The sequence below is a fragment of the Dermacentor albipictus genome, chromosome 8 (assembly GCF_038994185.2).
Source record: "Dermacentor albipictus isolate Rhodes 1998 colony chromosome 8, USDA_Dalb.pri_finalv2, whole genome shotgun sequence".
Taxonomy (NCBI): Eukaryota; Metazoa; Arthropoda; class Arachnida; order Ixodida; family Ixodidae; genus Dermacentor; species Dermacentor albipictus.
In genome coordinates this window covers 28074621-28094236 of record NC_091828.1, presented here as the reverse complement: position 1 = coordinate 28094236, position 19616 = coordinate 28074621, and the positions used below count along the sequence as shown (strand labels likewise).

Sequence of the window (19616 nt, the reverse complement as noted above, 5' to 3'; positions counted from 1 at the left end):
CACTGGTACTGTATAAATCTCTATAGAACTCCTCAGCCACTTCCACTATCTTATCCATATTAGTTATGATACCGCCGGCTTTGTCTCTTAACGTACACATCTGATTCTTACCTATTCCTAGTTTCTTCTTCGCTGCTTTTAGGCTTCCTCCGTTCCTGAGAGCAAGCTAAATTCTATCCATATTATACTTCCTTATATCAGCTATCTTGCGCTTGTTGATTAACTTCGAAAGTTCTGCCAGTTCTATTCTAGCTGTAGGGTTAAAGGCTTTCATACATTGGCGTTTTTTAATCAGATCTTCCGCCTCTTGAGAAAGCTTACCGGTATCCTGTCTAACGAAGTTACCACCGACACACTCCTTAATGATGTACACTCGTTAATGATGCCCTAAGATTGTCGTTCATTGCTTCAACATTAAGGTCCTCTTCCTCAGTTAAAGCCGAATACCTGTTCTGTAGCTCGATTCGGAATTACTCTATTTTGCCTCTTACCACTGACTCATTGATCGGCTTCTTAGGTACCAGTTTTCTTCCGTTCCCTCCTCAAGTCAAGGCTAATTCGAGATCTTACCATCCTATGGTCACTGCAGCGCACCTTGCCCAGCACATCCACATCTTGTATGATGCCAGGGTTAGCGCAGAGTATGAGGTCTATTTCATTTCTAGATTTGCCATTCGGGCTCCTCCACGTCCACTTTCTGTTATCCCGCTTGCGGAAGAAGGTATTCATTATCCGCAAATTGTTGCGTTCTGCAAACTCTACTGATGACCTCTCCCCTACTATTCCAATAGCCTATGCCATATTCCCCCACTGAATTCAGCCTGTTTCTTGCCTGCCCTGGCGTTCAAGTCGCCCATCAGTATAGTTTATTTAGTTTCGACTTCACCTATCGCCGATTCCACGTCTTCAGGGCATTATGATTGCATGTAGGGACGTAGGCCTGTACGACCTTCAAATTGTACCTCTTGTTAAATTTCACAACAAGATCTGCCACCCTCTCGTTAATGCTATAGAATTCCTTTATGTTACCAGCTCTATCCTACTAGTTCTTGTATCTGGGCTAAGCCTCGGTAGCACAGGACGCGGCCGCTTTTTAGCACGGCATATGCTTCCTTTGTCATCCTCACCTCACTGAGCCCTATTGTCCATTTACAGCTCACCAATTCCTCGAATAGCACTGCTAAACTCACCTCACTAGATAACGTTCTAACATTAAGCATTGCCAGGTTCAGATTCCAATGGCGGCCTGTCTGGACCCAGAGATGTTTAGCACCCTCTGCTGCGTCACAGGCCTGACCGCCGCCGTGGTCAGTTGATTCGCAGCTGCTGGGGACTGAGGGGACGGGGTTTGATTGTTGTATTCCTATAGGAGGTTGTGTTGAAGTACTGCACCAAGGTGGCCAATCCTGCTCTGGTGAGAGAGTGCGTTGCCTGTTCTGGTCACTGGAATCAGGCTGCACTCCACGCCTGTTTGTGAAATTTCATCAACACGTGGATTTTTTTTAATGCGGTGGAAAATTGCGAGCCACCAGGATTCGAACCACGGTCCTCTTGCACGCGAGGCGGATGCTCTGCACCTACGCCCCCGGTGCACTTAGTATGGGAGTACAGTGTACTATACTTCGTTTCACAAAGTGTTTGCAGTGCTCTGGAAGGTAGGGGCCTCTTAGCCAATCAGGGCTGTAGGAGCACAGCAAATCGTCCGTCAAATATTTCAGCAGTTTAGGACGAGATTTGAAACATTAATCACAAAAACGTAAAACAGTTTGCAGTGACATTATTAAAGTACAGAGCGCTTTCAATCAGTCGCGAAACTGATAGCAATGACCCGCACGAACAGAGCTCTTTGGAGTCGTTTTACAAGGTGCTGATGCGCTGTCTTTCGGCAATATGGCGTCGCCCGATTCGGTTGTGTCCCCTCTGTGCCGTCCGCCGAATATGTGCTGTTTCCCCAAGCTGGCGAAGCAGATAACGTTCTTGAAGGGCTTCGCGTTGAGGGCGGAGGCAGCTCAAGCTTGAATCCAAAAAGAAAACACAAAAAAAGATAAAAAAGACACCCCAGCGCCACATGCTACAAAAGTAAATAAGCTAAACATATTAGTACACTTCTTTTAACGTAGATGGATCCACCCGTCATTATTATCAATGGGTGACAGGCGAGTAGGAACACAATTTTCTGATGCGCTCCATCCTGGTTGGCTAAGCGGCCCCTACCTTCCACAGCGCTGCAAACAGCTTGTGGAACGAAGTATAGATTCTAGTACACTATAGTGGTACTTCGGCTTCACTTTTCAGTAGAGTGTACCAGACTATGGTCGAGTGGGACGAACAGCGCTCCCCCGCTGAGGCACGGCGTACTGAAAAAATTTTGCGAGGGCGCTGCGACCGAATTAAATGGACTGGGGTGGAGACGCGCTTCGCGGCATATTCAACGTAATTTCGCCGAGGGCGCTGAGACCGACTGCACACGTACGCTCTTCTAATGGTGTTTTAGTTCAACTGCAAATTTATATTGACACCTTTTTGCTGTGTACACATATCTGACGCATGGGTTGTACAACATGATATCTTCAATTTTGCTGTCGTTGTCAAGTGCGTCGTCTGCTAGCGAGCGCGCGTCCGTTGCACGTACGCTGGCGGCCACCCAGTTTTTCTCGTAGGAAGTCTGTGCAGTAACATTTGTTATGCTTTTATTTGCTTTGGTGCGTCCGCGACTCTTGTATAGGCCGGTACCCATTGTAGTTTTAGCCGGGTGAACTGCTATTTTTAACACTGTTTTCTTCGCCTATCTACAACATGCAGCTACGAAAGAAAATTTTATTGATATCGTGTCATTTTACGCGCTTTTCTTGTTGGTTGAATATCGATCGGGGACAATTATCAAAGAAAACAATATTACAGTGAAATAAACTGGGTTTATTGAATGCTTGGTGCGAAGAGGTGCAGATGACCCAACGTACGTACTTCTAGGTAAATCTAAGGGTGCATAGACATATTTATCAAAAACATACATGTAAGAGAAAAATTATCAGATATCCTAAATGCACTGATTGAAAAGTGAAAACTCCTTGCCGGAATATGCGTGCTTCTTTTAAAAGCTGCACCAGCCTCAAGTGCACCAATCGACTTTCCAAGAAAGGGAATCAAGGCAATTATTGAAGGTTAATATGAACAACAGTGTTAGGGAAAATATATTGCATATGTACTCTGAGTGAACCGGGGAGACCCCTAAGTCTTTACCAATGTAATCTTCGTGGCTTGTCTGGCAATCTCCATCAAAGTGCCAGCAGGCTAAACGACGTAGAAACTTATAGTCTAATCGAATAGTATTTACTATTCAGATCGTATTTGACTTCGGAATTAACTATTAAAATTATTGAACAGCCGTTTCGGTTCGAATGTAATGCATAACAGCACTTTTGAAATCTCGAAGGTGAGGGACCAATACAAGTGAGGAATCTTACTCCGAATGATTGTGCTGCTGGAGAGTCGTGGCTGTTGTGCAGAGGCACACCAGTTCCTGAGAGAATTAAAGCATGGGCGGTAATCAGTTCTGCTGAACAAATTCGCAGCTGTCATTCAATATAAAGGCCCCGTTTTGGGGCAGCCTGTAGATCTGCTAGGTTCATTGAGGAAAAAAAAATGTTTTGACAGTCATGGTTATATTGCGCTCAGTTTTACACAGACGATATTAAGGAAGGACAGGACGTGGACGGACGTTGGTCCGTCCACGTTCGTGGGTCCTGTCCTTCCTTAATATCGTCTGTGTAAAACTGAGCGCAATATAACCATGAACGTTCACCAACTAGCCCACTTCATTGCTTGACAGTCATGTTTGCAACCCACTGAAACTGGGTGCCTGATATGGTACCACACTTACCTTTCTCAGCGAACACAGCAGATCTACAAATATGTCAACGTGTATGTCAGGCATGCGGTTCCTTTAATTGCTTCATTATTGTTCTCATGATAGTGCACCAGACAAATGAAAGAAGCCGTTTATAATACAGAAGCTGCTTGGTTGAGTGGACGTACAGTTGGGAACGGCAGTAAATTTAGCAATACATCAGACTCGAGAATAGTTCCATTCATTTACACCCCTAGAAAAATGCCAAAGAACGCAGCTAGCTTCTTTTCTTTAATGAAACACATTCTAGCGTTTTACGTCTAAAGATGTCATTATGAGTCTGCAGTTCTCACCACCTAAGGTTCTTTAACGGGCACTACAACAGAAGCGCACGAGTGTTTTCCCACATCGTTGCCATCGGATTCCGCGACCTGATTTGAACCCGTGAGCTCGAGTTTAGCAGCGCAATGCCATATCCTCTATGTAGCCACTAGTTAGGCTAACAGGCCCCTTTTTTTGCTTTTTTTTCGTTGTTGTTGTTAAGCATGGACTGGAGAGACATTACACGGGGCTTACGGGACAAAGATAGCAAGTATAATGGCTACCTACATCTGTTGTCGGCGCCCGAGGTCCGATCACAATATTTATTTATTTATTTGTTTGCTTGTTTTTTTGTTTCAGTAATACTGCCAGCCTTCGTTTGAAGTCCCTTGGCAGGAGTGGGTGTTACATGAAGCACAGAAAGGTACAAGACAATAATACAAGGCAATCATAAAAACAATTGTGTGACGCCAACAAACACTGTACTTAAAGACAACGCTCAAGGAAGAAAATGGATAAAGAACCCGCACCAATTACTCCACATTGTATTACGCGAGAACACTAAACATGAATGGGATGTTGCACTGCAGTTTTTTTTTCTATAATAATACTGCCCGTAAATCTAAGTAGACGCCGGATGGGGCAGATATCTTTTATTTGTTTGAAGCAATGAGCAGGAAGCTTATATATGTTTTTCCATCTGCATTTCGCGCGATCTACTGATGGAAAACTATATGTGAAAATATACACGCGAGAGATACAGGCTGCTTGAAGAACAAGAAAAATATTTGTTTTCCAAAGGGAACCGTAAAATAACATAGCAGAATGAAAATCGACACTGTGGCCACAATGCACACGCAATCACCGAACGGCACTAAAAATATATATATAAAATGAAATAAAGAAGAGGAAGAGAGGCATCTATTCCTAAGGCATAAATACATGTCACGTGCAATTATAAACACCGTTTGAGCGGTATGAATGCATATACCAGCGCGCGAAGTAGTACAAATGGCCCTTCCAAGAAGTACTGCCAGTACCGCCAGCATTTCCAACGGCGCGACCTTGATGCGGCCGAATCACGAGACGTTCATTTGTGGGATTGCCCGACGTTTGTGCGCAGGCGCGAGTAAGAGCAGACACGAGAGAGAAAATCTGGGGCCTTTTGCTCCTTGAATTTGCTTACGCTGGGACGCTAGCTGACGGCGCGGTGAAGCAGCGGGCACTGACGCCCTGTTGGGCGACCGCTGCGTCGGACACACTGTCTCCTGCCTGCGGCCCTCGTGCCAAGTCAGTCATGCCGGACCGTAGCTTTCTCGCGCCTTACGGCGATGTACCATGAAAATAACATCACAGATGTTTCCGTGGGAGCAGTAGGGGTCGTAGTAGAGGCCGGGCCGCATATATTGAAAATCTAGAAGTCAGAGCGCCTTAGCAACCACGTTTGAACGTAAGTGGCTGAAAGGCCGCCGGTGACGCTTGACGCCCCTGCAACCGCTATGAGAATATGTTGCGCTACCCTAACGCCTCTTATGCTAACCTAACCTAACGAGACGTGGCCGGGACGAAAAGACAATAGAGAGTTTTAGATTAGGCGACGCAAGCGGCTTGCGTGCGCAGAAACTAGGGGCCATGTTACTGCGCATGCGCAGACCCACACGTATGGGTCTGCACATGCGCAGTACCGTCGCCCCTAGTTTTTGCGTACGGAAGCCGCTTGCGTACCCTAACCTAAACTTTCCATTAATTCTTACGGCGTAACCGCTGTGAGAATACGTTGCACCACCCTAAAGCGTTTAACGCTAACATAACGTAACGTTAACCTAACCTAACGTGGCCGAGACGCAGACAAAAATCCGCGCGGCGTAACCGCTGTGAGAATACGCTGCGCCATGCTAACGCCTTTTACGCTAACGTAACCTAACCTAAGGTAACCTAAACCTAAGCTCACCTCAGCCAACGTGGGTGAGACGCAAAGTCAATAAGCCTCACGACGTTACATCAGGCAGTGGCGTTCAGCCTCGCATGCTAAGGCACTGTGCGTTTATTGTACTCAAAGGCGACCACTCAGAAATGCTGTTGAAAAATCGTGGACAGCAGCTTACAAAAAGCCTGTCAAGAGTGAAGATACTGCACTAGGAGAGCAGGCCGGGCCTCTACTGCGGCCCCTACCTCACCCCCGGAAAAATCAGCGATGTTTTAAAGCGCAGCTTCCGTTCCCGCATTTCGCGGCGCCGTCGGCCTCGCCGTAACCAAGGTCATCATCCGCACGCGCCACGAGCCTTGCTCTCCCCTTGTCTTCCAAAGCCAGGTCACGTGTTCTCGCCTATCCTCTAGCCCTCTTCTTCGGCGCAGTGCCGTTGCGGTGACTCTTGTACCGTCCACTCCGCCCTCGTCGTCCCTTCTCCTGCTCTTGCGGAACTGCTGTGGTGCCTGCGGCGAGTGCTCCTTGCCGCCTAGCGCGTGAACCACGGCTATCCGCTCCCCCGTCTCCGCGTCGCGTGGCTGCATGGCTCTCAGCCGAGTCCCTCGCTTCCCCGTTTGCGGGGCGCGTTCCTCAGTGGCATTTACGCCTCTGGCAGTGCTTGCGCCTGGCTGTCCTTCTCCCGCCTTTACTCTTGCCCTATACCTCCCCTTACCTGGCGCAGTGCCGTGGCGGTGACTCGAAAGACAGTAGACAGTTACGCGTACCCAACCAGAGCGTACGATATACGCTATAGTATAGCGTACGCTAAGCAGCGCACGTTTGTTACAGTTTTAGTGCCCCGCGAGATCATCGGTTCTAAGAAGCCATATGTCGTCGTTGCGGCTATCTCCCGACTATAGCGATAAGTAGCGCTGACATCTCGAATGTTTCTTTCGTTTGGCTTTGACTCATTCGAAACGAGAAGCGATCTCGAAAACACCACAAGGTTATCCATAATACTCTGTCGTCGAAGCGGTCTGAGATAAATGAAAGCCGTATACACAGCCATTTGCTACAAATGAAGTGAATTTTACAAAAGCAACACCAAATTTGATTCGAAGCGGGCAGCCCGGACCGCCACCATGTTTCTCGCAAACTCCGCAAACCACACAACGACGCTAATGCTAAAACTGAGAAATAGCATGCGGACGCTATATGCTATGGGTCATTTAGCGTACGCAAGTGTATAACGTACGCTAAACTAAAACTGTCTAATTAAAGCATTTAGTCCCTTTACTTCTACTTCTCACCACAACCTTGTGCAGCCACATTGAGGCCTATCTGCGTGTGAATGAGTGTGTGACCTCTACTCAATACCTTTGTTCTCCACCCGTTCCCTCATCCCACCTCAGAAGAAAGATTACATAATAATTGCTATATAATCTAGCCCCCCCCCCTCCTCTCTGCTGCGGTGATCCACTATAAGATGACGCAATGGAACGTCACCAGAATGCCGGCTCGATAGCGGGGGATCGAGGTGTGTGCTGCCCAATCCAAAATGCAGAACCACTTCCATTTGGCACTGTGTATTCTGTATGCGGTTGCCTGTTGTCGAAATAAGGCAGGAGCTGCGCTCAAAGATCGCATTACCAAGAAGTGTAAATGTCGACCAATTTTTTGAAGGTAGAGTGCCGTAAGGGACAAGAAAGGTTTAATCTGGCATGACTGACTAAAGCCCCGCAGGTGCGAGAAAGTCTGTCCGACGTAGCGTCAGACACAGCGATCGCCAAATGGGGCATCCGCGTCCACTGCCTCAAAGCGCGGTCAGCCAGCATAGGAGCGTAAACAAACTCGACCCCTTTCCGCAATGCCGGTATGTCCAGGGGACAAACGCTAACAACATGCGCTAAGAAATCTATTCCGTAGATCCTAGGCAGAGTCATATATTCAAGAAGCCAAAGCCCCCAGATTTTCTGCCTCGCGCCCGCTCTTACTCGTGCCTGCGCAAAAACAGCTGGCGATCCATCAAATGAATGTCTCGTGGTGTATTCGCATTGTTTAGCTGTTTGCACACACTCTGCATGCCCTTTGGCTCATTTGTGCTGTTTGCTTGTTTTCAACAGGGCATTTACATTTTAGCACGATGGACAAGCACCTAAAGAGCTACATGGCCGGCTTTAAATTGACGTTGGTAGAGTTTCTTCTCGAACACAGGACGCATGCAGCCGGCAGCAAATTCGACGTGGAAGAGAACTGTGTTAAAGAAATGGTGCTGTCAGAAAGAAGCTTTGAAGTACACAAACAGCAATAAGCGCGCTGTCCGAAGCAAGCCATGCAAGTTTTACGAATTGGAAGAACAGCCCCCCTGCTATATGATAGAAGTGCGAAACAATAGCTATGCCTTGACAATGGACATGCTGCATATGAAGGCTCAAAGCTTGGCACGTGCGAAAAGCATACCATGCGAAGGTTTCAAATCTAGTGCCCCTTAGGTGCAAAGATTTTGAAGAGGAAAGGCCTCTCCTTTCGGCGAAGGACCACACTGTGCCAGGGGCTTCTGGATGACTACACCGACAAGGTACTCAGCTGTCAGTCCCGAAATCTATACAGTCGAAGTTAAATATAAAAAAACCGTTGGCATATGGACAACCGGGAAGCTACATTGTACTGAAAAGGAAAATTAATTCCCAACAAAGCTTTCCGCAAAGGAATCATAGTTCGAGCCCAAAAGGATAGGGCTAGATGAACGAGGACATCATGCTCGACTGGGTAAAAACCATTTGGTGTGTAGCGGCGCGGCGATGGAGCTGCGCACCACCCCCGCAGCCATAAACAACTCCGCGGGGCGTCCCGCGGGCCTCCCGTAAGCGGACCTTCGCGAGTGTTGGACACCAGGCACACGGACACATGATCCGACTCATTGTGCCGAACGTCGTGCGCGAGCTCCCTTTTCTTGTTACTGTGTTTACTGCCTTCCTTTCGCACTAGGTCCGTGCACCGCACTTCTCTATGCTCCTTTTCCCTCTTTTCTCCTCTCGCTCTCTAAAGCCCTCGCCACTTCCGGCGCGCTGCGCGCGCCCGCTCAATTCTCTCTTTTGACAGAATAAACTAGACCTTGTTACCGAAAAGACGTGTGTCCGTCTCGTTCACCACGGCTCTACAAAGTGGTGACCCGTAGTTTTCTTCGCGGCACTGCCGAAGTTATTGTGGAGCCATGCACGGCAACGAGATCCAACCAGACACTCAACCTACGGGCACGACCGAGCAACAAGACGTCTCCGCGGTTTCCATCCGACTCCCACCATACTGGGACCGCAACCCTGCAGTTTGGTTTCTGCAAGCGGAATCGCAATTTATTCTCTCTGGCGTTCGCACGGAACAACGCAAGTACCACCTAGTTGTTTCGGCACTGTCGCCTACTGCTGCAGAAGAAGTTGCCGACCTGCTTTCTGGACCGCCTCCCGCCACTCCATACAGCGATCTTAAGGCTGCCCTTCTCGAACGCACAACAACATCGCAGCGAGCCCGCATGCAACAGTTGCTCTCCGCAGAGGACTTGGGAGACCGTCGGCCAAGCCAGCTCCTTCGCCGTATGCGACAGCTCATGAGCGACAACACAACAGTAAGCGATGACCGCCTCCTGCGAGAACTGTTCATGCAGCGCCTTCCAGTAAACGTTCAGATGGTACTCGCTACAGCCACGGTAATGGACCTCAACAGCCTGGCCAGCTTGGCGGACAAAGTCATGGAGATGATGACGCCAGCGGTGTGCAACGTAACATCATCCAGCACCACCGCGAGTTCAGCGCCACAAACATCATCCTCCGCCGAGTCTCCCATCGACGTGCTCTGCAATCGCCTTGAACAATTAGTGTGTGCTGCGGAGCGTCATCGCACTTCACCCCGTCACGGAAGGTACCGCAGCTCGAGTAGATCACGGCGTCCAAGAGAAGAACGCTCCCGGTCTCAAACGCCACCACGGGTATGCTTTTATCACCGCCGCTTCGGGCAGGAGGCGCGCCACTGCCTCCGTCCTTGTGCATGGCAGGGAAACCAGCCGGCCGACCTTTAATGGCGACAACCGGTCAGGGCCAAAGCAAAAGTCGCCTATTTCATGTCATGGACAGAACCACAGGCCAGCAATACCTGGTGGACACCGGGGCGGAGGTCAGCATTATTCCCGCGCAACGTTCCGACCGAACTACACCGCCGACCTCATATCTTCAAGCTGTCAACGGTAGCAGGATACCTGTTTACAAGTCGCGGTCCCTCACCCTGAATCTTGGCCTGCGCCGCGTGTTCCGTTGGGTTTTCCTCGTCGCTGATGTTCGCCGTGCTCTTATTGGCGCTGATTTCCTGGACCACCACGGACTGCTCGTCGATGTGAAACGCCAACGCCTGCTGGACACTGCTACCTTGCTGTCTGTTCATGGCGTCGTTTCCTGTGACTCGCCTATAGTCGCCCCAACCTCAACAATTGCTGGTGATCCTTTTGCTTGCCTCCTTCGACAGTTCCCCAACCTCACGCGATCACCAGACTGGACAAAGCCCGTACAACATGATGTACGTCATCACATCATAACAACTGGTCCACCTGTATTTGCTCGCCCACGACGACTCGCCTCGGACAAACTCAAAATTGCCAAAGCAGAGTTCGAACACATGTTAGAACTTGGAATCGTACGACCATCGTCCAGCAGCTGGGCGTCCCCGCTCCATTTGGTCCCCAAGAAATCAGGTGACTGGAGGCCGTGTGGGGACTACCGATCCCTGAACGCAAAAACCATTCCGGATCGGTACCCACTGCCTAACATCGAAGATTTCACGTCGGCACTGGATGGCACTACAGTGTTTTCCAAAATTGACCTGGTGCGAGCCTTTCACCAAATTCCTGTCGCACAAGAAGACATTCCAAAAACAGCAATTACTACCCCATTCGGCCTCCTTGAATTTTTAAGAATGCCTTTCGGTCTCCGAAATGCCGCACAGACATCACAGCGGTTCATCGACACAGTCACACGCGGTCTGCCGTTCGTTTTCGCCTACGTTGACGACTTGCTTGTGGCAAGCTCATCCCACGAAGAGCACCTCCAACATCTCCATCAGCTTTTTGAGCGCCTATCAGCAAATGGTATCGTCGTCAACACTGCCAAGAGCGAGTTCGGAGTACCATCACTTGATTTTCTCGGCCATCGCTTGGATAACAACGGCATCCGCCCTCTTCCCCACAAAGTGCAAGCCATCATGGAGTTCCCCAAGCCAGCTTCAATCACTAAGCTGCGCCAGTTTCTAGGCCTGGTAAACTTTTACCGCCGATTCATTAGAAACTGTGCTATGCTGCTGGAACCCCTCGAGCGTTTGCTCTGCGGCAAACAATCGTCAACCGCACTGCCCTGGGACAGCACAACCGATGAAGCTTTCAATTCTATCAAGCACGCTTTGGCCGATGCCACACTGCTAGCTCATCCTAACCCCAACTATCCGTTATCGCTCATGACGGATGCCTCCAGCTCTGCGGTCGGAGCGGTACTGCAACAAAAAGTAAACGGTGGGTGGCAGCTCCTTGCCTTTTTCTCAAAACGCATGACCCCCGCACAAACACGCTACAGTGCTTTCGGCCGTGAGTTGCTCGCCATGTTTCTCGCCGTGAGGCATTTCCGACACCTACTTGAAGGCCGCTCTTTCACAATCTTCACTGACCACAAGCCTCTCACCTACTCAATCGGCCGCTCTGAATCATTATACACTCCACGTGAGGTGCGCCAGCTCGCTTTCATCTCAGAGTTTTCAACCGACATACGCCACGTCAGCGGCGTTGACAACTCACCAGCTGACGCCCTCAGTCGCGTGGGTGCTATCACGCGCAGTCGCTCCAAGAGCTCTATCTCAACATCATTTCCTTTCAACCTCCGAGAATTGGCTACAGAACAAGCTAGTGATTCTGAGCTCCGTCACTTACGTGACGCGTCAACATCTCTTCAGCTTGAATTAGTTACCTTTGAAGATGTGCCAATTGTTTGCGACACCTCCACGGGCACACCTCGGCCTTACCTAACCACCTCATTTCGCAAGCAAATATTTGACTCATATCACACTCTTGCACACCCAGGCATTCGCGCATCCCAAAAGCTTGTCTCATCACGCTTCGTCTGGCCGGGCATGAACGCAGATATCAGAGACTGGGTCCGCTCGTGCGCACCTTGTCAGCGCGCGAAAGTTCAGCGGTACCCTGTCCCCCCCACAAAGCCTTTCTTGCAACCCGACGAACGTTTCTCCGTTGTGCACGTCGACATTGTCGGCCCGCTACCCCCATGCCAAGGCTATCGCTATCTTCTGACATGTGTCGACCGCTTTACACGCTGGCCCGAAGCGACACCTATCCCCGACATGTCTGCAGCTACTGTCGCCGCAGCTTTTGTTTCCGTTTGGGTATCCCGATTTGGCTGTCCAACGAATGTTGTCACTGATCGAGGCCGGCAATTCGAATCGTCCCTTTTCACGGAGCTACTTCAACTTCTCGGAACAGCACGCTTGCGAACTGCCTCCTACCACCCTCAAACAAATGGCCTCGTCGAGAGATTTCATCGCCATCTCAAGGCAGCACTCACAGCGCACGGCTGCCCAAACAAGTGGGTTGACAGACTTCCGCTCACGCTTCTCGGAATTCGATCTGCCTTCAAAGAGGACCTCTCCTGCGCTACTGCGGAGCTTGTTTACGGCACCTCGCTTCGCCTGCCAGCCGACTTCTTCGAAGAAAACACCCTCACCTCATCACTAACAGCAAGCGAGTACGTCGACCAGCTTCGCGATGTGTTCCGAAACCTCCGTCCGCAGCCTACGCGTTTTAACAAACCCCGTGCAGTGTACATCACTTCGGACTTGCAGACAGCCACACATGTTTTTGTGCGTTACGGCCCTGTGCGCGGCTCGCTGCAGCCCCACTACCTCGGGCCATTCCCCGTTTTAGAACGTTTTCCTTCTAACTTCGTCGTCGACGTAAATGGGACACGAGATACAATCGCGCTTGAGCGACTCAAGCCAGCATTCAGCGAGGCACCCGCGCTTAATTATCTCGCCTCCCCGGAACACGCGGACTCCTCCTTGCAAGTGCGCGGTTCGTCACCTCTTCGTCGCGTTCACTGGGCTGCCACTTGTGCATTGTGAGCATCGTTCGTCGCTTCAGAGGGGGGAGCAATCTGTAGCGGCGCGGCGATGGAGCTGCGCACCACCCCCGCAGCCATAAACAACTCCGCGGGGCGTCCCGCGGGCCTCCCGTAAGCGGACCTTCGCGAGTGTTGGACACCAGGCACACGGACACATGATCCGACTCATTGTGCCGAACGTCGTGCGCGAGCTCCCTTTTCTTGTTACTGTGTTTACTGCCTTCCTTTCGCACTAGGTCCGTGCACCGCACTTCTCTATGCTCCTTTTCCCTCTTTTCTCCTCTCGCTCTCTAAAGCCCTCGCCACTTCCGGCGCGCTGCGCGCGCCCGCTCAATTCTCTCTTTTGACAGAATAAACTAGACCTTGTTACCGAAAAGACGTGTGTCCGTCTCGTTCACCACGGCTCTACAGGTGAAACCGCCCCGGCGCCTTGTTGCTCAGATAGTTACTTTTGATCTTGGATAGCTTCTGCGGGCACTTGACACCAAGGAATAGCTGTGCTGTGTCAGCACAGACATTGCTACTGTTCCGGGTGAGCTCACAGGTGTGCTGCAACCACTGGATGTCAGCGCCCGAGGTAACTTGGTGATAGTAGGCTGTGACGTCACAGACGGGTGGTCTGCCATTTCTAGCGCGTTGAGCCTTGCCCCATGGATGTTGATCGTCTCGATCACGTGGTTGATCTGTAGCGTTATCCTGTTGTAACCTTCCTTGAGGGTCCCTACTGTCGTCGCAAGTTTGTCTTGCCCTTCCTTCAGTGACGCGACGGTGGTTGCAAGCCCGCCGAGCAGTTCCTTGATTTCCGTAGTTTTGCTGTCCGTGCTCGATGGATGTTTGTTTGTCACGGCTTTTCTCTTATGCGGATTGCGCGTGGATTCGGTGACCGGTACTTCCACTACCATGGGTCTGATGTGGTTTCGGTTTGATTAGAGTCGGAGGGTGGTGGCGTTTTGAGTTGTCTGATCTCCTCGACAAGTTGTGTGATTGTTTGCCTTAACTCTTTGCTTTCGTTTTCTAGTCTTTTAATCGTATTTGCGATTTCTACTTGCTCTGGCCGTGCCATCGGACTCACCTGGCTGGCGGCCTGCTGTTGGTGCTGCTGTTCTTGTCTGGCTGGCTGCCTGCTGTTGGTGCTGCTGTTCTTGTCGCTACTGTTGTTGGTGCTGCTGAACTCGTTGGGCCCACGTCAACCGGTCATCACCGCAAACTCATGGGCTGGGGGCGAATCGTATCCTTGACGAGGATCTCTGGCTCGGGTTCCGGGAGCGTCCTCGCGATCGTGACGACAGGCGACCGCGGTTCCTCGATCTCGAGCGGCCCCGCTCGCCGGACAAGCGAGCATTTGCGTTGGCGGCCACGTTGTCGTTGATGGCGCTACACTCGGCGTCCTTGAGCGGCGGGAAGTCGTGCTGACTCAGGGCGATTGGTCCTGATCTCGTGGTGCTTTTGCTTGCGTTTGCTGCGATTCTTCTTTCAACTCGTCTTCTTCGGACGACGTAGGGGAGTTGGAAGCGGTTCGTGCATTCCTTGCTTGCCGTGACGTGATTTCTCTCGCAGAGCGCACACTTGATCGAGGTGCACACATGATCTGCGTTAGGGTTGGCTAGTTCACAGCCTTTGCAAATTGCGTCGTCGGGCGAGGGGCATACGTCGGCACGATGGCCGAGTCTGCCGCACACATGGCACATGGCGATCTGCTTGCGGTAAAGAGAACAGCTAATCAGGGCATTGCCGTATCTGACATAGTTCGGGACTCGAAAGCCGTCGAAGGCGATGATGACCGTGCCAGTTTCCTTGATTCTCTTTGCCGCCAGAGCGAGCGGGTTGCGTGGGTTGACGATCTTGCGGTTTATGGGGTCCTGCGTCTCATCGAGTGGAACCCCTCTTATAACGCCTTTGCACGTTTCGTGCGGCGCCGTCCTATATGCAGCGGTTTCAAACGTTTGCGCTCCTATGGAAATGCTGCGGATCGTGAGGTATTTTGCTGCGTTCGCTTCGGATGGTGTGCTGACCACCATGATGTTCTGCTTCAAATTGGGGCATATCGTGTCCTCGCATCGCTCGTTAGGTTCGATGCAAGCAGCCATGCAAATTGCTTTGGTGACCGTAAGTTGGCCTACCTTGGCTATGTTGATACCGCCACGTATGCGAATCACGATCTTGATGTCATCTTGGGGCAGCGCGGGCATTCTGCTTGCTTTGATCAAGGAGTTTCTCGCTGTTGAGACGGTTGCGTTCTTATTTCCTCCCTTTCGCTGGTGGTTAGCGAGGTTGGGCTGGCTCAACGCAGTCTTGATTACTGACGGGCGCGGCGCCACGTTAGTCCACCCAGCGTCTGCGGTGCAGTCTTCCGGGCTCATGTCTTGGCCATTGACTTCGTATGCCATCGCTGTAGGGTCGTTCTTGGCTGGAAGGCTCGTTTGTAGTGATCGCTGGAGGCCCCCGCAGCGGGGGTGGGCGCGGAGAGGTCTGGGGTCGGCGGTGGCTTGGTGGGAGTCGAGACGGGCGTTAATGGAGGCGGCCGTACTCGCCGTTAGGCTTAGAGCCCGAGGCGGGGCGGCGAGAGATGAAATCACTCGTAAAAAAGTGCAGAGGTCACGCACTTGCCGAAATGTGGTCTCCCTAGGTAGAAAAAAACTTCAATAATCCGATTCCGAGTAGAAAAGGCATGAAACTGGGCAAAAGGCACATTTAAATTGGCGAGAAAGCGGGAGCCGGCGCGGATGCGTCCGCAGCAAGTACATGCTTCTTCTTCCTCAACTTGTTGGCAATACATATGCAATTATTGAGAACAAAATTTGCAAGAACCAATCAGAAGCTTTTGTTATTGTTAAGCCCTTGAAGTGCAAGCCCTTGAAGTGCAGTCTAGTGAAAATGCAACACATGTTAAAGGCTGTAGAAAAACTATAAATGGAGATTATAATTCCAGTTACAAAGATCGCGACTGTTTGTGTGTTTTTAAAGACACAAGGAAATGCCTACATCTCACCAGTACCAATCTCATTAACAATGTAGCCAATATGATAAAAAATTGCAATTATGTGCCTCACTATGTCATTTATTAGCAATATTGGCTTTCATTTGTTTCAACTGCGGATTTTTTTTACTGTGCCCCAGGTTGCAGAAAAGTGCCTGTCTAGGAAATACTGCACAAAAGTTCGGCACATGCTGGACACCGTAATTAATGTCTTTAGATTAGTTCTGGCTTAGCCTTCATTCACCTCTTTGAGCACTGCTTGTCAGTACTATAGATTTTTTCCTCAGCATAATAATGCTCACTTTAGTAAATCCAGTTGGCCAATTTTGCAGTGGAAAATGTAAAGATGTTATAGAAAGGATAAGTGGTTAAAATTTTATAATTTAACTTAATTAGATAACTCTTATGGTTATCTTGCCATCTCATTTTTACGATTTTAGTAACATTACAAACCATGAGAAATTTTTTTTGAATCTGAAGAAAACCTGTTTACAAAGCTGTATCAAACAATTTGCACCCAAGCGCACTATTTTGAGAAATGTTTCCTGCAATGGGTATCTAACATAAAGAAAGCTTATGATGTGAGAATATGAAAATTTTCCGAAACAAATAAGCCATTGCTAGTAGCTATAAAACACTTTTAGCAAAATCTGAGTTCATTGTGCACTCACACAAACTGTCCTGAAGGGACACGAAATTACAGTATGAAGGTAATTTTGGCTTTTGCTTGTTGCACATTAGGGATGTATGATGTGTTCATCAGCTTCATTTCGAAATATTTACATTTGCAGCTTTCTTGTACAGCCTTCATATTCTATTCTCTTCGTTTAGCATTATGTAAAGTAGTCTATATAGCCGATTGGGGCCCACATTTCATGTGTAACACTCGTGAAACTGTTTGCTTTTAGGCATCATGCGCATTTCTGAAATTAGTGTTCTTATTGGATTTTGTGTTTAATGAACAAATTATTGGAATTGGTGTTTCTGAATAAACCTGAGTTTCATTTCTTATATTGACTTCAGAAATTAGGAATAATGTATGCATGTTGACCAAACCCAAGTGCATGGTGCATGCATCGTGTCCCTCACAGCCCAATAAGTTATCTCTCAGGGCACACCCCACAAAGAAAACCTATATATATATATATATATATATATATATATATATATATATATATATATATATATATATATATATATATATATATATATATATATATATATATATATATATATATATATATATATATGACTCCAGCTATCGGGAACAGGTTTGCTAGCCTTCGTACTGCATGCATAGCTATAGCTCATTCCAGTTTCTTTGAATGGGTTAGTAAACTTGAAGTATGATTTCCCAGTTCGGTACGTTGTAGTTTATTCCTATTGGTAGTCAAGTTAGATTCAGTTGGGAATGTAAGGTGGGCATAGCTGGTTCTAATTGGCTAGGCCAATTGGACTTGGTTGCATACCTGACTCAGTTGTAACCAATTGGAGGTAATGATTTCCCAATTGGGCCCCGTTGATTCCAACTGACAAGTCCATTTGGACTCGATTGGTTTCACTTTGACTCAGTCATAACCAGTTGGAACTAGGGATTTTCATATTGGTTCCAATTGGGTCAAGTTCGTTCCAATTGGCATCTCCAATTGGTTTCTACTCTGACCCAATCGTAACCAATTGGAAGTAGGCATTTTCCAATTGGTTCCAATTGGTTCCTATTGGTTCCAGTGATTACTATTGGAAAAGCCAATTGGAGTCAATCGGTTTTTTTTTACTGGGTAGGGAGCTTAGTTTATACACGGAACAGAGTAGAGAACAATAGCGGACACTCGAGCCGTTTCGCTATGGATCGAGGAACGATGCGTTTCGCGGCTGAGCTGCAGTGGCTAGAATTGGGAAGCGTGATGAACGCGCTGGCTCGCGCGTGGCGCTTTGGGAGGAAACTGCCAGCGGGGGCGCTGCCTCACGCATACACAAAAACAAAATCCATAAAGAATTCAAATGACACGGTCGCCTGATTGTGGAGCTGTCAGAGTTCGTGAATGTTGCCGCAGGGGGTAAACTGGAAGGCCTGGTGGACCTGGGAAAATTCACACTGGAAAGCGACAAACATTCCCTGCGATCATGGTCTCGTGATCATGTTTCAGCCTCTAACTGGTTCCTGGCTCCAGATACTTGGAGTTTTCGCTTCTACCTAAACTTACCCAAACTATACCTATACCTAAACTTACCTAAACCGATGGGAGGCTCATCCGGAAACTTCACCAGCCGGATTTCTTCTAGCAAGCACTGCCGAGGCTAAGGGTCACCCTTCAGGCCACGCTTAATGTAATGAATGCCTTCGTGAGAAGCTTGGCTTTAAGTACCTGCTGACGTGCCGGCTGAGCCAAGACTGCCTCGAGACATCGTTTGGTAGCATTAGACAATTTTCTGGTTGCAACGACCATCCCACGTCTGCCCAATCCTTGCTCACCGTGGACTGCTTCAGTTTTTACGACTTGGTCAAAGCTCCCAGCAGGGGCAATTGTGAAGGGGGAGATCTTACATTTCTCCTCAGTAGTGAGGATGCAAGCCATGACCTGGACGCATTGCTGGATAGTGGGAAGGTTGAAGAAGCTTCTCACATGATAAAAAGTCCACAATGTTCCCCGACCATGAGTACCCTGAAAAGATGAGTGATTCACGGAGTCTTCTACATGGCAGGGTAGGTTGCGCGCAAAACAATCCTGAAGACTGCGTGCAAGGAATGCTTCGAGGAGTTTCTCGTTTCCGCCGACGAAGCCAACAAACAGCTGGCGATGTTCACGAAGTCAGAATGTGATTCTTGCGGTGCAGCGAGTTGTCACATGGTGGAAGTTCAATTTTGTTACTCCTTCTTTTGCAGAAAGTAATGGGCCACTGGTTTCTTCATTTGTCGGACTCTCTTAAGCTTACTATATTATGGCGATATCGATTATATGGACACTCCAGGCGCATACCTGCCATAGCCGTCGCCGCCATGTTCCATATAAAGTCCAAGGGCAGTAATGTGACCGCGCGCCGCATGCTGTATGTGCGTGTGAAAGCGTAGGGGGGGTGGCATGGGTGAGCCGACGACGGTGGCACAGTCTTGTGTGTGGAAAGGAGGAACGCGGGGAAGAAGTGCGTCGCCTTCCATCGCACGCGATACGTCAGCGGGAGTGGAGGGAGGAGGGCAAGTCTTATGATTCTGTGATCTGTGAATCTGATTGTGCATCACGTTTATTTGCCTTGTTTGACGCATTGTATACAGTGACTTTTTCTTAGCTACATAGATTTATTGGAGACATGCGTGTATTTATACATCTTGTTGCGAGGGGTTTTGTATGTGTGCAATGAACTTTGTTTCCAGTGACAATTTTTGCCATTTATCAAGCTGTATCT

The 19616-nt window shown here is 49.1% G+C and overlaps 1 protein-coding gene across 1 annotated transcript; it reads left to right on the top strand.

The window, feature by feature from the left end:
- The first annotated feature begins 9288 nt into the window (after positions 1 to 9288).
- LOC135905232 (uncharacterized) lies at positions 9289 to 10280 on the top strand. The gene has a single exon (XM_065436241.2). The coding sequence runs from the start codon at positions 9289 to 9291 to the stop codon at positions 10144 to 10146; it is 858 nt and encodes a 285-aa protein (XP_065292313.1). The 3' UTR covers positions 10147 to 10280.
- Positions 10281 to 19616: the final 9336 nt, after the last annotated feature.